The sequence below is a fragment of the Eulemur rufifrons genome, chromosome 30, assembly GCF_041146395.1.
Source record: "Eulemur rufifrons isolate Redbay chromosome 30, OSU_ERuf_1, whole genome shotgun sequence".
NCBI lineage: Eukaryota > Metazoa > Chordata > Mammalia > Primates > Lemuridae > Eulemur > Eulemur rufifrons.
The window spans coordinates 58,360,421-58,382,924 of record NC_091012.1 but is presented as its reverse complement, the minus strand read 5'-3'; the positions used below and the strand labels follow the sequence as shown (position 1 = coordinate 58,382,924).

The 22,504-nt window shown below is 40.5% G+C and overlaps 1 protein-coding gene across 3 annotated transcripts in view; it reads right to left on the bottom strand.

Annotated features, from left to right (window-relative positions):
• Window positions 1-22,504, bottom strand: part of AMOT (angiomotin) — a 62,246-nt gene that overhangs the window by 5,104 nt on the left and 34,638 nt on the right. For all 3 annotated transcript variants that reach the window (XM_069463055.1, XM_069463054.1, XM_069463056.1), the window contains 5 exons: window positions 22,252-22,397; window positions 10,241-10,390; window positions 9,196-9,386; window positions 1,854-1,976; window positions 871-1,103 (listed from right to left, as the gene is read on the bottom strand). In XM_069463055.1, coding sequence (XP_069319156.1) covers window positions 871-1,103; window positions 1,854-1,976; window positions 9,196-9,386; window positions 10,241-10,390; window positions 22,252-22,397 — 843 coding nt within the window. The remainder of the gene's footprint in view (window positions 1-870; window positions 1,104-1,853; window positions 1,977-9,195; window positions 9,387-10,240; window positions 10,391-22,251; window positions 22,398-22,504) is intronic.

Here is a 22,504-nt window from a genome sequence, read left to right as displayed (position 1 = left end):
TGTTTTGATTTAGTTTTCCAATGGTGATTGAGTTCTATCTAGTTGTCAAAATTCTTCTACTCAGCCCCACTTATAAACCAACAGCACACATTCTCAGACAACAGGAAAGGATTAGGGGAAGAGGTTTATCAACACAGATGAGTGTGGTAATAATTGTGTGACCAAAGGTTCTGACCATGACCAAGGTCCCCAAAATGCTTACTCTAACCAAAAGATACTGCAAGTGTCAGAGGACCAAGAAAGGAATTAAAAGCAACAAAAAGAGCTAAAATAAAAATATATATAGCTTGCTTCCTCGGGCTCTAAAAATGTGCCTCGTGTTATCCACAGTGTGTCTAGGGTTTTGATTAGAGGGGAAGAAATGGACAGGAATGGAATGAAAAAGTACATTCTGTTCTCATATCAGAACATTCTGGTAACAAAGCCTACCACCCAGCTCCATTTAGCTTAACTAGGACTCTGGGTCCTTCTATTGTAGGGCAGGAAGGAACACAGAAATGCTGGAATTTTGAAAGTTTGAATGACACAAAGGCTACATGGGCTTAGGACAAAGACAAAACTTTCCACATGGCAAAGGCCAAATCTAAGAATTTTTTTAGAGGAAACTGAAGTTATCTTCATTCCACCCAAATAGAACTCAAGATTCTTATCCTCTCAGGTCTTGGGTTCAATCAGTGTTCTCACTGTGAGACTTCACAGTGTGGTGGAGCTCCTGAATACGCAGCTAGGCTCTGAGGAGGGGAAAAAACCCAACCTACCATCTTCCTCTCTAGAACCTGGACCATTGCCCCTTTTCCTTACCGCATGGGTAATTATCTCAGGGCTCTCTTTGAACATGTGACTATAATCTTCCTTATTTACTGTCATTACCTAGGCTCCCCTTCCAGCTCTTGTCGTCTCGCTTCTCTTCCATGATGGGGGTGCCAGTCAGGGTGGATGAGTGGGAGAGCAAGCCCGATCCGGCATTGGAAATGGACATCAGAGACTTTGCTGGCCGCATGGACGACAACTGCTCTGTCTTACTTGGCTCCTTCCGGGAACGCTGCTGGAGTACTTTGATCATGGCGTCCTTCTCAATAATCTGGGCATGGAGGGTCTTAATCCTTGGAGACAAAGACAAAGAACGTACAAAGACATTGTTGCTACCTCTGTGTTTTGGTCTTATTGATTATATGGACTTGAGTTCCCATTATCTTGTTGACTAAGGGATGGTCTAGTTAGTTCTGAGTTGGAAGACAAGGGATAGTGTGTTACAATTAAAAAAAGAAGTCTTTCTGCACACCTAAATGGATACAGCAGAGCATCCAGGAGCTGTTGCTTAAGCCTTAAGAAGTCACAGTAAAGTACTGGTGAAAAGAAAGGCTGTATAGGAGAAAATGAACCAATATAGTGGGTGCTATAGTGAAGAATCTGAGTCAATAGAAACAATGTGTTCAGTGAAAAGATGAGATCTTCTATGAATGAATTTATAAGAGGCATCAGGTGTTTCACCTCTCAGTGTGAGTGGATGTTCTTTTATTGAGCAATCTGCTGTATCACAGGGTTGAGATGCAGTATGAGAAAGAAAACCCCTGAGTGCAAATGCCAACAATTCAGCTCAGAGGGTGGATAGAAAGCAATTAAAAAGGCCAAGGAGACAGCAGCCCCACTTGGAATTCCACAGCTAGTGGAGATGATAGAGGTAAAGGTCATCGCATCTCACACACTAATTGGTAGGCTGGCAAGAGTGATGGTGGTGAGGGAAGACTATGTGATCAGGTTTCCCAGTTGTGAATAAAAATGCTTGCCCTTCTAAGTTATCTGGTCTCTATACCAACTTCTCAGATCCATCAGCATCCAGATTGCCATTTTACCTGCCCTCCATGTCAAGGCAACGCTTATTGGCCATCAGGATTTCTTCTTCCTCCTTCTGGATGCGAGCTTCTAGAGCTGTGTCATAGCTGGTGTTAGGAGAGTGGCTGATGACTGTTGTGTCCCTGGGGAGGAAAACAGCAGTGATGATGATGGGAGGGCAGCAAAATCAATGAATGCTATCTCCTTTCTAAGTCAAAGGAGACTTTTCTGGAAAGTTCTAAGCTGAAATCAATCTCATTCAGAACAATTGGTTCTGGGTGACTGACTGGTAAGAGCATCCAAGAAGGGCAGAAAAAGAGTTCATTGATATGGGCTTGGCTGCAAAAGTCAGTGGGGGAAGTGAAGTGAAGGCTTGCCTTCACAACTGGACAGATATCCTCCCCAAACCTCAAAGTTTCTAGATCATGTCCAAGCAATAGGAATATGTACTTATTTCCACTTTATTCTCATGACAGTCATGAAGGGGGAAAGCCTAGACTTTGAAGGAAGTCAGAGGGTGTACTAAACAGTTTATTGCTACTAGATGAATATTGGTAACTACACCTCCGTGCTAGAAACAAACAATAGACATGTCAACAGCTAAGATCAGGTAGAGCACGTGAGCTGACAAACAGGGCCTTTGAGTCAGTGCCACTCAGTTCCTATCTAATGTACATCCGAAACATGCCAGCACCAAATCGATGAGTCTACCCCAACTAAGTGACTATTCTCTTGCCAGGGTCCCAACTGCATAAGGGACTATCATGTTCCATCTGAAAGTGTCTCAGGCCATTAACTCAAAGACCAATTCATAAAGAAAAGCATGTGCATGTGGGTGAGAGAAAGAGAGAGAGGAGGGGGTATTAGGATTAGGGAGAATACTGATGTAATTATATCGGTCTTAAAGGAAATCAGACAATAGGCCAAGAAAACAATGAACTGGCGCAGCTTCATTACACTTCCTAAGAGAACGAGGGTCTGTGGGAGAACTCTAGGCATATTTTCTGCTGGCAGCTAGCTATGTTCTCTTAGCTTTGGGATTGTGACCAGTGCAGATGGGAGTGAAGTGGCAAGAGAACAAAAAGATAGAAAGTTGATGTTAAGGTTGGGGAATTTTGGTGAGCCTCTGCAAAACTACTGTTCCTCCAAACACCTGCACCTTATATGCAAGATTGAAATCATTTATGGGTATGATGAAATAATTGGAGAGCAAGAAGGAAAAGGAATACAATGGCTCTCATCCTTTGCCAAATTTAAAATCTTTTGCCATCTCAGAATTCTATCATTTCTCTAGTGCAATTCACTTGCTTATAGTCAAACTGGGAACTGAAGAGGGAGCAGCATTTGCACAGTGCTTGAGAGCACAGGCTCTGACTATAGATGACGTGGAGTCAAGTTCCAACTCCCCAAGTACTCCCCAAGTACACAGAGCCACAAACAAGCTCTAGGACCTCACAAAGTCAGTAACCTGCTCTAAGCCTGTCTCCTCATATGCCAAATGAGAACAATAACTGTACTTTCATCTCATAGGGGATAAAAAAATTAAGCATGTAAAAACATACAGTGTATCAGGCACAGTGAAAGCACTCAACAAAGCTATTAAGAGAGAAACACATAGGTGGAAGGAGAATAACATCTAAGAGATTCTGACTTGAAAGAATTCTAGCTCTTGGTACAATCCTGGAGGCAATTTCAGCACTACAGAGTTCCAATGTGATTGCCAGGGCTTTAGAGCCAGGCCTCTCAAAAAGTGCATGGTGTTGACGGACACTGGGGACTTGAGCGTACGGTTTGTCACTGGGGGAACTAGTGCTGGCCTGCTGCCACTTTCATTGCATAAAAGACCATTTTGGGGACTCAGAGCCCTGCCAGCTAATTGATATGGACACTGTGAACTCCTCAGGAATGGAGCCTGAAAATGTGGGGCACTTAGTGAATTCCTACAGGGCTGCCAGGACAGCTCTCAGCATCAGTCTTCCTTCTAGAAGACCAGGGCTACTAGGCCAATGGCTTAGGCAAAAGCAAGCAAGCACAGTATTTGAAGGAGCAACTTGACCTGCTACCTTCAGATACTCAGAGACTTTCCTTAGGAACATCAGGAGGGAGATGTCAGGCTAATAGCTAAAAACAAAACCTGCAACCCCCAAACTGCAGATCACTGAATTTGACATCCTCCATCTCAAATTCTTAAGTAAACAGTTTGTCATCTTCTCTTGCTTTCCTTTCTCTGACAAAGTTATCCCCATCACACTGATCAAACTGCTCTCTAGAATGTCACCAATGACATACTAATTAAAACATCTAGTGGCCTTTTAAACTTCAAGTCTGTCTTTTCCTAACGGCAGCATTATTTTTTTAATTAAATATGTGAACTCTACCTACGTGGAGCACAGTGTATGAAGTGCCTAGGCGACTGGAGAGGGGAGAGACATGGATAAGACTAGTCCCAGAATGCAGGAATCTTGCAAGGGAAGATCAAAAAGTAAATAATTAACTAGTACCGAAGTGAGTTTGGACTTTATTCCAATAGGTACCAAAAATTAGTAGAGCTTTTTGAGGGGAATGAAATAATATGAGCTGTGGTTTAGGAAGACAGCATTATCTCTTGCGTAAATGTGATGGAGGGATAAAAAGAGAGATACACTGGAATCAAGCAGACCAGTCAGCAAGGTGATTGTAATAATCCCAGTAAGAGATCATGAAAACGTGAACCAGTTAAGTAGCAAGGGAAATGGAAACAGAGTGTAGGAGGTAGAATTGATAGAACTTGGAGATTATGTCAATCTGAGTGTTAGGGAGAGTGATGAATGAATGAGAACTTTGTCATTTCTAATTCAAATGCCTAGGAAAGATGGCATACCATTTGCTGTGAAAAGAAACCCAGGGGAGGTTTGTTGGAAAGCGTTGGAATGGGTTTTGATTTTAGGTACACTGGATTGAAAGTTTCTTAAGAATAGATATACGACAATATCCAACAAGTTGTTGGAAATTCTAACTTTAATCTTAGAGACGTTGGAGTTATTATTACAGAGTTATTATCATTGCTACTATTACAGGGAAGCTACAGCAGAAAACAAGGTAACTAGGACAGAAGGTAGAATGAGAAGAAAGCAGAGGATGAAGGTAAGAAATGTCTACAATGAAGAAATGGGTAGACATATGTGATGTGTGTGAACAGCTTCTATTGTCTGCTTCTTCTTTCTTTACTTCCTTCTTTCCCAGGTTTACTGTGCTCAAAATAAACATGAAACATTGCACGTTCAGAGAAAGGTAACATCTTGATTCAGTAAATGCAAACTAATAAATTACATGGTTGATTGGGTGTGTTATCTTGTTATCCTTTTGCTGTTCTTCAGAAATAAATTCACCATTTGTGAGCTAAAACTAAAAATCTGCATTGCCAAATTGGGTCTTCTGGGATGAACAGGGACTCCTACTCAGTAGTAATTTCCCCTTATCTATATTAAGCACCGAGAGAGGACTCTGGGGATACAATAATATGGAGCCTTAATGTAGGGCATATTACTGCAATTATTTATAATATTTCCAAGTGGCTAAATAATAAACCTAAAGTAGTATTTTATTGAATAGCTAATGATCCCTATTTCACCATCTTTGAGCTACGCTATATCTAGGAGGCAGCAGAGTATAGCAGCTAAGGTGACAAAAATGTAGATTTAAATCCCAGTTCTGCTATTTAGTAGCTATGTGTGATCTTGGGCAAATTATTTCATTCCTCTGTGCCTCAGTTTCCTCCTCTGTAGAATGGATAATAGTACTAACCTCAGAGTATTTTTGCAGGGATAATTAATAAGTGTAAAGTGTTTAGCAGAACACCTTGTATAGCAAGCACTGTGTGTGTTGATAAATAAATAAATTTCCTGTTATTTCCCTTTGAACAAAAACAAATATTTTAAGTATCAAATAGTCATTTTAAGTATGGCCAAAATCATCAATTTGCTCGCAAATGCGCTCTCTCTCTCTCTCTCTGGGACTTCTTAACTTGTCATTAAGTAAAATTCACCTAAGCATACAACTGACCAATATCACAGGGTTGCTGTATCTGATGTCTAGGTGCATCTTAGAATAAGGGGCAATGCCGGCACTTTCCATGTGCATTAAAATGTCTACTCTTGGACCCATTAAGGCTAGAAACCTAGCTTTTCATACCTGATCTTGTCTGAAATTATTGCATCGACAGCTTTCCCTTTGACAAGAGGTGTTTTATAAAATCAAAGTGCTGGAAGAGGTATAAATGGATCACCTAATATGTCTTCTCACCTGAGAAAAAACACTTGCATATTATTATATGAAAATCTGTATTTTATTATTCACAGTGGCCAAAAACTGTAAACAAATCCAAATATCCATCATCAGATGAACAGATACATAAATTGTGGTACATCTGTACCATGGAACACTACTCAGCAAAAAAAGGAATGAACTATGAATGCATGCATCAGCTTGGATGGATCTCAAAATCACTATGCTAAGCATAAGAAGTCAAACGAAAAGAGTAAACACAATATGATTCCTTTCACATGACATTCTAGAAAAGAAAGTTATAATTTTATGACAAAAACAGATCAGTCATTGCCTGGGGTCAGGCAGAGTAGAAAAGGATCAAGTTCAAGAGGCACTAGGACAATTTAGAACATGTCCTCTATGTTCATTGTGGTGGTGGCCAGCATTCATCAAACCATACACTTGAAATAGGTGATTTTAAAAATATATAACTAATATCTGAACTAAAAATAAAAAAAAAACCTGTCTTCTACAACTACAATTGATATTACACAAGCAAGATGTCCTACTTGTGAAACCTGTGATTCACCTATGAGCCTATTAGGTTTGGATACATTCAGTTTGAGACCACTAGAAGAATACACATAAACCAACCAGGCCATTCAAATGTGGCACTAGATTTAGGGATTTAAGTTATACATTTAGAAATTGTCTCCTTCCCACTTTCATGCCTTCCTTTCTCCTTCCTTCCTTTTCCTTCTTTCTTTCCTTCCTTCTTTACTCAAATATATTTGAACACTTTCCATCTGAAGCCAATATCCTAGACACTTAAAAATTATTTTGAAAGCAAAGAAAATATAAAGCTTTTACCATGGAAAGGGGCAAAAGGCAGAACCTTAGTCAATACCCACATTTAAGTTTGGGAGGAGAAAGGGGAAAACAAATGGACAAAAAAGGAATGAGAAGAGAAGTTGGAAAGGAAAGGAGAAGAACCCGCAGGTTCTGAAATAAAGTTTTCTGAATGCTACCTCCCAAATTTAAAATCACGTGAAGAAAGAAAAGAGAAGAAGGAAATCAATCTCTGTGGCAGAGCATAAGAGGCACTATCTTTGGAAATGTATAATCCTAGTAATAGAAGGGTCTGGAGTAATCACCTAGTCCAATTCTCTCATTTTACAGAAATTTGAATACAATCTCTCTATTTCTCAATCTCCCCTGTGGTTTGGAACAGTAGCATGCAAAAAAGGCGCACAGTCCAGATTTGGAATGTTTACCTGTGGAACTATCAGAAGGTGTTTCTACTAGGTGGGAACTGGCTGCATTTTATCATATTAAATGATAAGCACACACATTTTGCTGAAAACAGTAATTAGATGAAAACTTTCTACCTGGTAATTTAAAGGAATTCGATTTAAATTAAATCTACCTTACGGGAGCCAACAGATTCTGAAAATCCATGTGAAAGAAGGTCCCCCCAATACTCAAAGCTTTCAAGGGAGGGAAGAAAGAAGGAGAGTAGTTTCTTTATACAAGGTCCCAGTGACAACCCCCCAGCTTTCCTGAATTTTGCCCTGGAGTCTATTTTGAAGTTAGCACCAAGAACTTGAGCTTTCTAACATTTTCTCACACTGTACACTCTTAAGAGCTGTATCTTTCTAAGCTTCTGCCCTAAAATGACAAAATTACCTTGCATCTCCCCACCTCCCAATAATAACAATTTTTTTTGTCAGTGCTAGGGTCTGAACAAGTGCTGTGTGCAGGGATTTCCTTGGGAGCCAGCAGGTAAATTTACACTTAATTCTGCTTCTAATCTGCCTACAAACCTTGAGACTATCCATCTTCTGGCACAGCTGGGGTGTCTGTGCACTCTATTAGCACATGGGTGTATACTGAGCACACCTTTCTCAGGAAATAAGGCCAGGTAAGCTTAAGCCCACGAGGACCTCAAAATCAAGCTACTGGCAGCTTTAACCTATTTTAAGTATAGTGGATATCTGGAGAAAGGCAGATCACATTAGAAAGACATAAGATGTCTTCCTGGAGAATTGGGGTTTATTTATAAAGCACCAGTTCAGCTCTTAAGCACTGAACCTCCTACCCCCACTTTGATTTGGTAGGAGAAGGACTCAAAAATAAATGTATCCACCGCCCCCTCCACACACATATCCTAGCCCAAAGTCTGGCAAGCACTTCCAGGCTCTGCTGACTTACCAGGTTTAGGAGAACGTTAAAAACAATACTGTGGTTTTTTAATAAAGTTCTAGATAGAAACCTATCTGGGTGCACTCTGCTGCAGTCCACCTCCAGACCAAGGCTCTGTTATCCACAACCCAAGTCATCACCTGGTTTGAATTTAGTTTTTGTTGTTCTTTCTCTTTGTTTCTTCCTTTCTTTTTTTCCTAATGATGAGTATGAACAGACAGCAGAGGAAGACAGACAAATGGGCTAAGAGATATTACTTCCTCCAAAGGCCAAAAATTAATTTTATAATATAAAAAGGAGAACAAATAGGAAGCAAAAAATAAAAATCCTCCTGCCACTTTCTCTCCCCTACCAGATGGAATGTGACTGCTTACATGTGATGAGCTCATGCACACAGAGAATGTGGCCTTCAAATATAAACCTTCTCAAAGGGCAGAGATGGGTTCATGTTCAGCACAGCCTCTGGCATACCTTAGATGAGCCAGAGCTATCAAATGGCAGCAGCCACTCCTGAGTGACATTTAGTTTCTGAGTGGCATTTTTCTGGAGAGGCTTTCACTCCAGTCCTGCAGCTAAACAACCTGCACATGTAGCTGAAAGAATCTGTGGCTCTAGGGAAGAAGGTGTGCAGGCATTCACCTGACCATCTGTAAATATTCTGGCTCCTAAGGAAAGCTAAACTAGGATTCTAATAAGTTCATAAAGCAACTTTCATTTTCCGATCCCTGCCCCTCTGTCCCCACAGCCATTCAGTCCCTGCATAACCAGATGAAAGAAAACACACGTAGGCAGCAATTGGGGGAAAAAATCAGAATATTAAAGAAAATAAAACACTGGAAAATCCACGAAGCAGTGACCTTTCTGTTCTTCCCATTCATACCCTCCACATGGTGGCCCTACCAGCTAATTACTCACCTCTGAGCAGCCACGGTTGCAGCAGCATCCAGAGCGAAATGCCTCATCACATTCTCCTCCAGATACTTCTGCTCCCACTTCGTCATATCAGCTTCCAGGGCCAGGATCTTCTCTTCCTTCTCCCGAAGGAGTTCCATCAGTGCAGCGGCATTGTATTCTGAAACGTTGGTGGGCTGAGAGCTGCCCTGGCGCTGTTGGGGTAGATGCCGAGACCCCTCAAGTTAGTGAAAGAACCAAAGTGTTCGAGTGACACTGGAAGAGCCCGTATTCTTGGAAAGGATGACTACCAGCCACTTCCGTTTGGATTCTGATTTGGAAAGAAGCAGGGGGATTTCAGATCTCTTCCTAAGGCCACAGGACTTCCTATCTTGGGCTTGAGTGTGAGATTCCCTTGTTCAGGAAAGGAGCCTGAACAAATTGTCATGTTGCTCCAAAAGTGGAGTAATGTCAAAGTGCTCCAAAAGTGGAGTTGCTCCAAAAGTGGAGTAATGTCCATGTCAAATTGTCATGTTGCTCCAAAAGTGGAGTAACGGGTTCAAACCTGCCATCCCTGTCTGTCAGCATGGTATGTGACAGAAGTGGGAATAAAAAAATCGAGGATTGTGTTTCTATCTTGACCCTAACTTGCTGTGTTTATCTTTCATGACTCATGCAACCTGGGGCTTGATTTTCTCTCCTCTAAAACTGAGGAGCAGTATAGCCAGATGATTTGTAAAGACAATTTCCAGTTCTAAAACGTTGAGGAGTCTAGTTGTGTAGCACCTTCACTTTTTATAGGGTCTACATTTCTGGGGCTCATGTGAAAATAGAAGGTGAAAGATCATAGGTTTAAAGGACGTTTCTGGGATAAGAAGCTAAAGAAACAGACTTTGGATTTACAGTTGGGAGGCACTCTGGAGTACAATCACATGGGGCAAAACTTGTAAAGATGAGCAACTGTGTGGTTTTTTTTGTCCATGTCAAATGCCAACTGAAAAATAAACAACCAGGAATGATCTCATTATCTTTCCTTTTTTCCCACTTTCTTCCTTTAAATCCTCCATACCTGCTGGATTCTGAGGGATTCCAGCTCCCTCTCCAGTCGTGTCCGGAGACGGTGCTCCAGCTGCTCACGTTTTTCACACGCTGCCTGGAGCTGTACGAGGGCCTGCTGCATCTTCTCCACCTTATCGACGTACACCTGCTTCTTTTTCAGCTAGAAATCCAGGTTGAGAGATTTTCAAGATGGAAGGAAAGAGAGCAACAGGGTCAGTTATGCAGTCCCCCAAATGTAGCCTTGTGTTTAGATCTCTTGCTGTCCTAGAGTCCAGCTCCAAAAAGGAATAGAGGGTGAGAAGGTCCTTCACAATGAGTAGTAGCTGCCTTATATTTCTCATACAGAAAACGTGAAGAGGGTTAGGAACTGGGAACCCTTTTTTAATGTTTTCTTCCTTCCCCATCCCTACGTCTTCCCCAAGTCTACTCCCATCAGTACTGTCTGTCTTAGATGGCAAGGTTTTCAGGTGCTTGCTTATGTATGTGCTCACCTCTGGTCTTCTTCATTCTAATCTGAAATATTCTGGGGAAAGTTATATCTTATTTGGGTTATTACAGTAGAGAAATGCTTAAAAAGTGGTGGGGTGCTCTCCAGGGAGAAAGGTTTAATTTGGTATGGAAAGGAAGCCCCTTTTATGTAGCTTTCTTCTCTCCAAGTAGAAGAAAAAGGGTGGTCAAATGTTGAAGGTACAAGACCAGGGCTGTCTTTTTGAATTCACTGGGCCTCGTAATCACCCAGTATAATCCATCACTGCTCTCCCGGGACGTTTCTGTTTCTCAGTACTAACGGTTTCATGTAATGGTTCAAAAGTCTTTAGTCTGCACATTGCCCAGCACTGCTCTGATAGTTCTTCATTAAAAGACCACAGGTTATATATGATTTCCACTTCATGAGACTGAGTTGGTGACCCAAGGCTGTAGTCTCTCAACTTTTATTCTGGGAGCTTCAAAGATCCCTACAGACTCAAACTAATGAATCAAAAGTAAGATGAAATGGGTCAAACTTGATTCTTCCTCTTCACAAACCTATAAGCCATATCCAAAAGCAAAGGTAGAAGCAGGCTGGAAATAAGAATTTGAATTCTTTGTTTCCTTATAACTTACAAGCTAAATCCTGGCTCCACGGGGAAGGAATGAGGAGGATCTCAGAGCTCCTTAGAGAATATATACATATTCTCAACACCCAAGAAAAGAGGTAAAAGTTTAGCCTTCTCACCTAGTTAGCAAATAAGCAGACTATGCTTCTCATAGTGCTTGTGGGGCACCCTCACTGCTAATTAAATCAACCCATGGACTCTTTCTAAAGCAGAAATTCTTCTAAGTGGGGCGTATCTGTCATTATCCTTTTATGGATGCTGAGGTTAGGAATACTTTCACAGTTAAAATTAAAATCTGAAATTATTATTGATAACTTGGTCAAAAAGAAATTCAGGAAATCAAGTTTGACTTTTCAATGATTTCCCAAGCTCTGGAGTCACCTGGGTAGACAATCGCAATGTAAGAAGTGACCCACCCTACCAGCATTGCCCATACCCACTTAGCTGGGGTCAAGCTGCAGGGCTGACCTGAACCCCATTGTAGAAACCAGGTAACTCTTTCATGGTAATAAGTCCAAATCACTGTGCTCTAGAATTTCCAGTCAGATAGTACTGGCATGTGAGGAAACTACCCTTGTCTTATAACTAACTGCCCTCTCCTCAATTAGAATTGCTGAACTTTCTCTAAGTGGGAAGAAACCTATCTTGTATTTTCCTACCAGACCTGTGGTATGCTTTGCCTAGATGCCTGGAAAACAAAAACTTTTCAATTTTTATACTTTCTTGACATTTCCTTTTATTCCAGGCCTAGTTCAATCTACCCTTGTAATCCAGTTGAGGTGAGTCTGAAGCCTAGATGTTTTTATCCATTAGAGCTTCTCCTAGGAAATAAAACAAACCAAAAAGTCATCATACTCTTTCTCTCAGTAAGCTTAAATCTTTCTTTCCTGGGGTCTGTGACTATTTGTAACAACACTGACTGGGGCAACCAAAACTTTAAGGTCATGAACGCCTCTGCCTTCCTATTTGCTAAGCTTTGAATAAATAACTGGAGAGCAGAAAACATCCTGTATCTTTCACCTTTTGGGTTCTATAATCCTCATGAGCTATTTAAAGTTGGATGCATTTATTTGTGAATTGCTCTGAAAACCCTAAGGGAGCAGTGCAGTGTTAATGCAGAGAATGTTAACTATAATTACTAAGGCTTACAGCAGTTATACTTAAAGGCAATTAAACTTAGATAGCATGCAGTTCTTGCCTTGATGGTAAAGTACTGCAATGTGAGCTCACAAAACTGAAAAATAAGCAGTCCAGAGCCATGTAGATTTCTCCATGGCCTGCCTTTCTTGAAAAAGGAAACCTAAATAACCTACCAAAAGCACCCCCAGCACTAGAAGTCACTGAGCCAGTGCTCTGGCAGGAAAAAGCAATAAAGGCTCAGGGAGTACTCTTGAGTTGGCTGAAGATAGGCATTCAGGTCAAATTCCACAAAGCTGTCCAAAAAAAAATCCCCATTTTGGTTTGCCAAGGGGATGATTTTCCACAAGATATCAGGACTATTGTGGCTGGCATAATTCTCCACCTCCTTTAAAGGGAGAAAGAGTTTACCCATAAACACCATGAATAAACTGTACCATTTATGGGTACAGTTTACCCATAAATCACCTAGTAAATGCTTATTCCCTAGACAAGTTAGAGTAGAAAAGGACAACTCTTGTATGCAACCAATGCAAGACCTTACAGATGCAATCAACAAAACCAGCCACCTTCTAAGTTACATACTTTATGTTTTCTGGATCTTATCTACAGTGTAGAAAGGAACAAAGATCTGTATGGTTTATTAACTCCGCTACTATCCTTGACTTTATGTGCTTCACTTTTACCTTCATCATGATGAATCGAGACATTTTTCTATAAGGATCAAATGAGATAACACATGAAGTGCTCAGCAGGGTGTCTGGTATGGAAAGTACTGAGTGGTATTTTTTTTTTTTCTTTTTCAGAGGAAAAGTTAATACCAAGTCATACACGTTCCAGTCCTCTCAACTCTGAACACTGACTCCAGGTATCCTTGACGTGATTCTCATTCTCTGAGTAACTCTAATGACCACATCAGTAACTCTAATGACCACATCAATGTCTGATTACATTAAAAATATAGCTGTTTTCCTGCAGGAAGACATATAACACTAGGCCTCAAATACTTCATGCAACAGAGCTGCAGATATCTTTATAGGGCAAGGCCATTCACTGGAGATACAATTAGAAGCAACCACTGAGTAGCTGCAAAGACACCATATTCTCTCAAAATGACATGGTTTGGGGGACACTTCTGTTTTATGAGAAAGAAATATTTTATTTATGACCAAAGGTACTGTTTAACTAAAGACCTTCAGGCAGAACTCATATTCTCTTCTCTCTTTCTCTCTCTCTGTCTCTCTCTCTCTCACACAGACATATCAGAAATTTCTATTTGACAGCACAAAGGTAAAAGAACAAGGTGCCAATCAGGAAGCATGAGTTCTAGTCCTAGTTCTGCTATTAATGGCAACTTGCTTCCCTGTTCTCAGCCTCAGAGTCCCCATTTTTTTTTTAAAGAGGGCAGTTTCAGGAGTCAGCAAACCAAAATGGTCATCAGCAGATGAAAGCCATCCATGCCTATTGATTTACATGCTGCCCATGGTTGCCTTCTAGCTAAAATGGCAGAGTTAAGCAGAAAATAGATTGCCACAGCTTTGTGTGTGTGTATGTGTGTGTATTCATATTCATTCTTGTTGTGTGTTGTTTGTCTTCCCTAGAGAATGGGACTCTTACCTTAATTTGTTCCATCATCTTTTCACAGTTGCTGCTTCAGTATGGTTAAGTAACTTAAGGTTCCTGAATAATGATTAGAGTATTTCACTACTCACTGCCTTGGACATGATATTCTCTCTCTTAGAAATGCCCTGCTCCACCAGGTTTTAAGAAGTTAAAAACACCCACCAGGCTAGACACATGATCTCAGATGATCTGCAAGGCTCTTTCAACTCTCAATTTTGTGAATCCAAGAGTCCCCTTTTCACCTTCGACATTAACCAGTATCCAAGAGCTCTAGGCAAAACAGGGTCCTAGAATTCTGTATAGGCATATTCTTGGAGGTAAAAACAAAACAAAGTTTTGCTTTAGTTTGCATGTCTGTACATGCAAGAGATGCACCATATAATGTGTGGACTTGCCATAGGATCCTAGATGATTTATTTTTCTGTGTTTCGAGTGTACAAAGAGGTGAAGATTCATTTAAGAAATTTCCAAAGCCAAGGTAGTAGCTCAGGTTTTCATGCATAAAATGAGTTTTAAAAACCATAGTCACTGTAGGTTTCTAATCTAAAGACTGGTATCTATGAGCCCCTAGAAGAAGCCAAGTAAATCCTTCATTTAAACCAAACTCCCCCTGAACATTCAGTGAATGGAGGAAATCATTCCATCCATTTATATTTTCTTACCAAATGCCAATTTTCAAGAAGTTGAAAAATCCCTTCTTCCCTTTCTTTCCCCAATTCTATGTTCTCTTAATGCAGATCTCTAAACTACTCTTATTCTCTGTCTTGATTTAAATCCACCTTCTTCCCTGCCCCATCCCCACCTCCTGCTGTATGCCAAGGCCCATGCTATGGTAGTTTCCTTTTTTGCTTCTATATCGATTGTTCTCAACTGGGGGAGAGTCCCCACCCGAGGGGACATTTCAGCAATGTGTGGAGACATTTTTGGTTGTCACAGCTAGGGATGGGTTACTACTGGCATCTAGTGGGTAGAAGCCATGGGTGCTGCTAAACATCCCACAATACACAGGATAGCACCCCCTACCCCTACCACCACCAAAGAATTATCCAGCCCCAAATGTCAGTAATGCTGAGGCTAAGAAACCTTGCTCAACACTTCAGCACTAATAGAGATCTCCTTCATGCCACACTCTCAATAATTGCTTATATTCATATTTTAATGTTATCATGTTTTCTTCAGTATCTTCACAGACTTCTAGGTGACTATAGATTTCTTACTCTGAAACTTAACATGCCCCAGACTGCTTTCACGTTTCTCCAAAATGCCATTCTTTTGGCAGTTCAGCCATCATGATTTACCCCATTTTTCCAGTATCAGAATCTTGGAATTATTGTTCTTCCCTCTTTCCTTTGTCTACTATATCCAATCTATCACTATGGCTTAATTCTAACATCTCTCATATTCTTTAATACCCTTATATTTTCATAGCCAACATAATTTAAGCTACAATCATAACCTAACAGACTTTACTTTCAGCTGCCCTCCTGATCTATACACACGCACGCTCATGCATGCACACACACACTCACACAATCAGTCCATCCTACACATAGTTGCTATAACAGACTTCCTGAAGTAGTACATCATGGCACTGTCTTATTTAAGAACAAAAGCAACCTACTGCTAGCACATCTGTTCAACTAGTATTTATTAGGTACCTACTATAACCAAAGCACCTTTACATTTCCTCTCTCACTTCTTTAGACCAGAGCTGCTCTCTCTCATTCATATATCAAACCACATGTGTCTATTGTCCCATTGTCCCCTGTCCAGCCTAGATATGGCTTTTTAAAATGCCTTTATAAATATAGACTACCACTGCCTTAAAATTCTACCAGGTATGCTATGCAAACGATTAAATTTTGTATTAGTCTGATCATTTCTTGAACCCTCTTCACCACCAAATCACTAAATTCTCTGTAAATTCTTCCTTGAATAATCTTACCTGTCCCTGATTGCTTCTTTTCTATATAACTTCTCACCATGTATACTCTGTTAGCAGTCATTTTGTAAGATTTTATTCATGTGTGGGTTCATTCATTCATTTATTTAACAGATATTTACTGAATGCTTATTATATGTTAGGCCCTATTTTATAGCAGGAAGGATGTATGGAGAAAGAAGGCAAAGTTCCCGCCCCATTGAAAGGCAGTATCCCATAAACCACTTAAGGGCAGGGCCCTTCTATTTCCCTTGGTATCTCTCTTACATTCTAGTTCTAGTTCACTGGTCACTATATTCTTGATGACTAGTTAATGTTAAATAACTATTGCATTAAAGAACAAAAATGAGGATAGCATAGCTTAGCTGCAAATATACAAACAACAAACACACACCTTCATAAATCTATATACTTTGCTTGGCCAAGTCAACATAAGGGTTTCACATCATTCCTAATCAGAGATAAGTTTTTTAAGGGCATTCATAAAATTGGGAGAAGGGACAGCAGGAAGACATCTATTGAAGAATAAAGCAAATACTCTTGAGCTCAATAAATCATATGATTTTCCATTGCACTTCTGTAATAATTTGAACCTGTTCCCAAGCATTTGGCAGAGTCCTTAACCCCCTTCTGACTCAGGAAAATCTGATCCCTGCAAATGAATACCACGTGATGGCATCTCTTCCCTCCTTCCAACAACTGTGGGTGTCTTTCAAACTTATTTTTTAAACGATGGCTATAGACAAAATTACTTCTAGCACCCCTGAAGCTAACCATTTGTTTCAGCCATTTGCAAAGAAGTGACTTAATAATTAGCCTTCCCATTTATTCACTTGCAGACAAAGAACATGATTAAATATTTCGGAATGAAAAGATCTAGGTTTTCTCTTAAATTTTTCACTACTATCGAATCTGTCTGCACTTTAATTTCTGAATTTGTTGAAGGTAAATAACACTTGCAAATTTTGGCGGGGGGATATAATAATATATTTTAAAATACTTTTAAGGTTTGAAAAATACAGATTGGGAGGTGGAGAGGGCAGGCTATCAATATTAGCTGGATGACCACCAACATAAACCAATACTCCATCGGCTAAAGGGCATTGAGGCTAATCATACAGAACTAAGTCCAGTGCCTTCATTATCTCTGATTTTCCTCTTCCCTTCTATCATCCACAACTCCAAACACTCACTATTTCACAAATGTCACAACTGAAATAGACTTTCTTTGCTCCTCTCCTTTATAACACTAGCTATATGTTGCTCCATGAGCTTTTGGTGATTTTAGTTTGATCTGATTTAGTCTTACCCAGGAAACCCAGGATCCAAGGAAGGGTTCACACTGAAGCAATTTGGTAACACTACCCTGGTATTAGCAAGCTGCTTCTGTCTGTTGCCAGGAGGCTGTGGTCCAGTGGTAGATATTAAAAGAATTGAAGAGTAAAAAACCACCTTTAAAAATTTGCTACCTTTGGAATAGAGCTCATGTGGTAAAGGAGACTAAAGAGAAATCCACAAGGCTTCCAATCTGGGGATTTCAAAAACCAAAAATCATAGGAAAGACTGAAAATATTGAGCTCAGAGGGATCACTCCATCTCTATTAGAAGGGGCATAATTCCTTCTTTTTTAACACATCGGGTGGAGCAATATCTACTTCAAAGAAAATACACTGCCATAAATATGGAAAATGTCATCCTTACATGAAATGCCCTTCATATAAATCAACAATTTACTAGCAGAACACTCTGGAAGATTCCTGGGTGGACACATACTTTACGTGCATCCTATCAACACTCTAAATGAACCCAGAATTCATAACCTCAGATCTTCCATCCAAATCTTTAATCCATCATAACCATGGTGTGAGATTTACCTTCACCAACAAAATCCTATTGTTTGAAAATTATTTTGGAGTATTAGACATATAAATGTCTGTGCCTAAGATATCTTCCTCTAACATTGAGAAAGGAGGAAACTGGTCATGGGATTTTGTGGATAGGTGTGATAGCAGAAAATTATGTATCTTTAAAATCAAAGATACAAATCAAATAAGTAGCAAGGGACCTGGAAAGAAGAGAAAATATCAGCCCTTAAGATAAATGGTAGAAATTGAGCAAAACAATATGAATTTAGTTTGGGAGAATTGAGTAGAGTGGCCACAAAACTCTGGGAAATGCATTGGGTTCTTCACTAAGAGCTACCAATGTGATGTCTAAATCATCACCAGCCACTGCAGTTTAGAAAAGGTTAACGCCTGAACCCCTTCTTGCTGAATCTCTATGGCTTTCATTCTAGCCTAAAGCCAAAGAACAAGGCTCACTGGCTGTCTCTGCCAGCCCTCCCACATTCCGCTCTCTCCCTTCCTGTGCACTCAGCTCAGTAAGCAGCCCACCCGCAGCATCTTCCCTCTTTGATCTTGCCAAGGGCTTTTTCCCACCATCCCTGAAACAATTACTCAAGCGGTTTCCACTCCGGATCATCATAAGACAGCGGCCAGCCAGAAGCCTGGGCTGCCTTGAGCCTTGTGAGAGGATATGCCAGGCATCCGTTGAAACTCTCCAGTGAGGTCAAATTGGTAGGGGGTGGGGAGGCCCTCTTTGAATGGGAGAATACCATGGTAGCTGTAGGACACAGAGCTCTTTTGACTTGGAGTTTAATGAGCCTCCACTTCAATAGGACCTACGTGTCCCGAAAGATAAGGGCAAGGACAGAAAGGCACCGTTTACCTCATTCGGCTGCATATGCTGCAGACTGGTTCAAGGTCTGGATCGGAGTGACTCACCAAGAAAATAAGTCTTTTTTTTAGTTAGAGTGCTATCCCCTCCCCAGCAAGATACCTTCTTGGATGTCAGCAGGGCAGGGTTGATGAAAGCATGTGCATTGAACTTGGAAGAGAATGCAAGCTGTGATTGCAGTAGAAAGTTCTCTGTAAGCCCGAGGCAACATTTCTGTGTAGAGCTTAGAGCACAGTGATTGTAGAGAACCCCAGGCAAGAAACTTAGTGGGATTAGAAAGACAGAATGAATTTCAAGAAAAGCATCTAAGTGAGGTCTTTGTAGAGAGGAAAACATAAATAAATGTAAGAGTCCTTGGATCATTAGTTATAATCTTTCCCAACCTCTTGATGCAATGAGAACTAGTTACCTGAGTAACCCTGCACTTAGAAAGCTGAGAAAAATACTCCCATGACAAAAGGCCTAATTTGAGAGTTTCCCTAAATTCTGATTTGCTAAGTAGGCTAGAAGAGGTTTTTCCTGGAAGAACTTCTAAAGCTGGAGAAAAAAAGGAAAGTTCATGGTGCCATTTGTAAGCCATCATGAAATTATCTGTTCATTCAAGACACAGGCTGGTCACTGCATCACTTGAGCCATCTTAGACAGACAGGGGGATAACTCTTCTATTTGTGAATATCCGTTTAGTAATGTTCACTGATTTTGTGAAGAAATTATAATGAAGACTCCTTCCTAGATCTATTCCAGAGCTACCTATTTACCTCAAATACCTCCCTAACGTTCCATACTTAGAAATTTTACCCCAGAAAGAAGAGTGAGGCCTGATGTGGACTGAGTCACAGTAGAGGAGCAATATTTCAATCTGCAATTCCTATATTTGAGGATAAGTGAAAGGGATGTTTCCCTTTGAACAGTACAGGGGAGACAGGACAAACAACACCCAGTAGCAAATCCAGCTCTGATACGCTGCTAAAACAAAAAGGGAAATAAGAACCAGTTGATTTTCCCTGAGATGTGTTCTTGCAAGTGTTTATATGTGCTAGAAGTGATCCAGCTTGAGAGTCTAGAAGACATTACGTGGTCTCTGAGATTCTGCTGGGTAGACGGCAGTGAGCCTGCTCTCCCAGTCAAAGGTTCCACCTCCTTTAGCAAGAGCAACTCAAAATTTCCCAACAATTAGACTCCATGTGAAAGTAGAAGTTGGATGAGGACTAAAAATTTAACAATAATCGATGAGCTCATTTGTGATATCTGGCCTCTAAATGCCATCATTCCATCCAAGCCCGTTATTTAGAACTTTAAATTGTAAAGCTATATATTTGGGGGCAGGCCCCTGGAAAACTATTAAAAATCTCTGAAACAAATGCCCAAAAAAGCCTCAGAAGTCTGAGGCCAGAAATATATTTCAGAGAGGGCTGCCCAGTGGGAATATGAACATCTTCTCTCTACACGTTTATTATTTTCATGATTAACAACCAGTTACCACTGTGCCCCCAGACACTGCAAACCAAGATGGTTCCAGAGACTTTGTCCCTATTTATCTCCAACTGGCTGGGCATCCCTCCTGGAGGGGCAGCAGGGCTGTCTATATACCCCAATCTCAAAGCAGTCTGGACAAGCTTCTTATAGTCTTTTGAAAAGAGGGGCCCAATGGGTGAAGCAATTTTTTAAAAAATTACAAGATGCAGAGGTTACTAAATCTGAACAAGTTCCCACATTTTCTTTTTGGGAGTTGAACCAAAAGATGATTCAGACAGGGAGACAAGCAGCAGGATTTAGGGAATGAAGAGTCATGAGATACCAGTTTTATTCCTGGCTCTACCCAAGACTTGCCATGTGACCACCAGCAAGCTACTTCTTCTCAGCAGGTATCTCAGCTTGCCCTTCTCTAAAAGAATCCAATCATACCCTGTCCTGTAATTTTCTTTGGAATTTCCTTGCAAAAATGGGAGGGAAGGAAGGGAATATATGAGGTATAGCAAAATGAGCATGCTAAGCTCCTTAGACCTGGAAATGAAGCAAATACAAGGTTTCCTCATTTTTCTATTCAGCAACTTAGCATAGTTCTGATTTAGACAACTGACAAAGCAGGACTGTATCCTGATTTTATACAACCCGAAGTTAATACGTAAGCAAGTCAGGCTGAAGGATATCATGGATTAGATGGCATTACCTCCCGGTAAAGTGCGAACTGACAACTCAACTCCAACAAGCCTTTTAATATACAAAAAAGAAAGCAGAGGGAATCTGTAAGTCAGGAGATCTCCAGGAACTAGACCCATTCTTACTGAGGGAAAAAGAAGCAACGAATGAAGGCAGGAAAGATGCATCACGTACAATAGCCAGAATGGCTATATGGAAATTAATACTTTACTTTTGTGCCAAATTCATAAAGCTTTCAATTGGTTATGATGGAGGCTATTTTTTCCCTGAAAACAATTCCAATTTTATAATAGAACTTAGTGCAATGTGAAGTTGTCTTTACCAAGTTATACTTCAGCATCGATTTTTCCTGGAACATACCCATTCCCTAAAGTGCAAAACATCTAAGAGTTAGTCATATTCCAGTGCAATGACAACTGACATCAAAACTAATTAATGACAAGTCAGCAGCAAAGTTCCCTCTATTTCACATGAACACAATTCAGTGTTGCAATCAAGTAACATCTACATCAAGAATAATCAGATATATATTAATCAACTGCTTAATAATTTGGGGGCCTTTGTAGCTGTCAAGGGAAGACTCCATCTTTTTATACAAATAACTGACAATTTCATCCCACCACATAACTACATTCTAGAAATTAGCCACTAAGAGCCACAGCTCTTGGCCAGTGCATTCTCTTAACAAACTGTAAACTGTCCCTGGGTCCCATCCTGTTTCAGACCTCCCTAGACTGCTTCTATTCCAAAACTAACCTGCCAAGCAATTTCAACAGCAAACAGTATGGCCATCAGGATTCATTTTTGACTTGAGAATGGACTACCTTCCCACTGAGCATGGGGAGACAAGGGCTGTTCTGATTTCAGAGTACTTTGGAGTATATCTTTGGAGTACTTTAAACTGGAATCATTTTCTAGTCCTTCCAAAATAAAGCTTTAAAAGCACTATAAGGGCACAAATTAACACAGATACATATGTATACATATACATATATATATATATATATCTGTCACAGGCTTAAGGTTGGGCAAGGTATATAGTAAGAGTGTAAAGTGTGGGGCCAGTTAGCTTATTATATGAATGAGCAAATGGAAATTGCTCCTTGACTCTGGTGATTTCTTATTCTGGAGTAAAAGAAAGGAACTTGCAGAGAAGAGAAAAGAAATCAAAATTCACTCACATCAGCACATATTCCTATAAGCAGCAAATGGCACCTCCCTGTTGGGGACTATGCAGCTGCCAATTCACCAAAATGGAGAGCCCAGTGCCTTTGATTTCCCAGCTCTCCCACCCTCAGGATCATATGCTACCTGAGGAAACCATACCTCTTCTTCCAGCTTCACCACCTTGGCCTGGGCATTGCTCAGAGCCTGGTCTCGGATTTCGATGTGTCGCCTTTGGTCCTCGTTGGTAGAACGGGCAGTGGCCAGCTCCGCTTCCAGCTTCTCCTTTTCCCGCTGGCTTTCTTTATCTGTCAGGACATGAACTATCAATACTGCCAGGCTGGAGCCAGCTCAAAGCCTTACCTGAGAAGAACTGACAAGTCATACCCATTGCTCAACAGCCTACTGTTCTAGT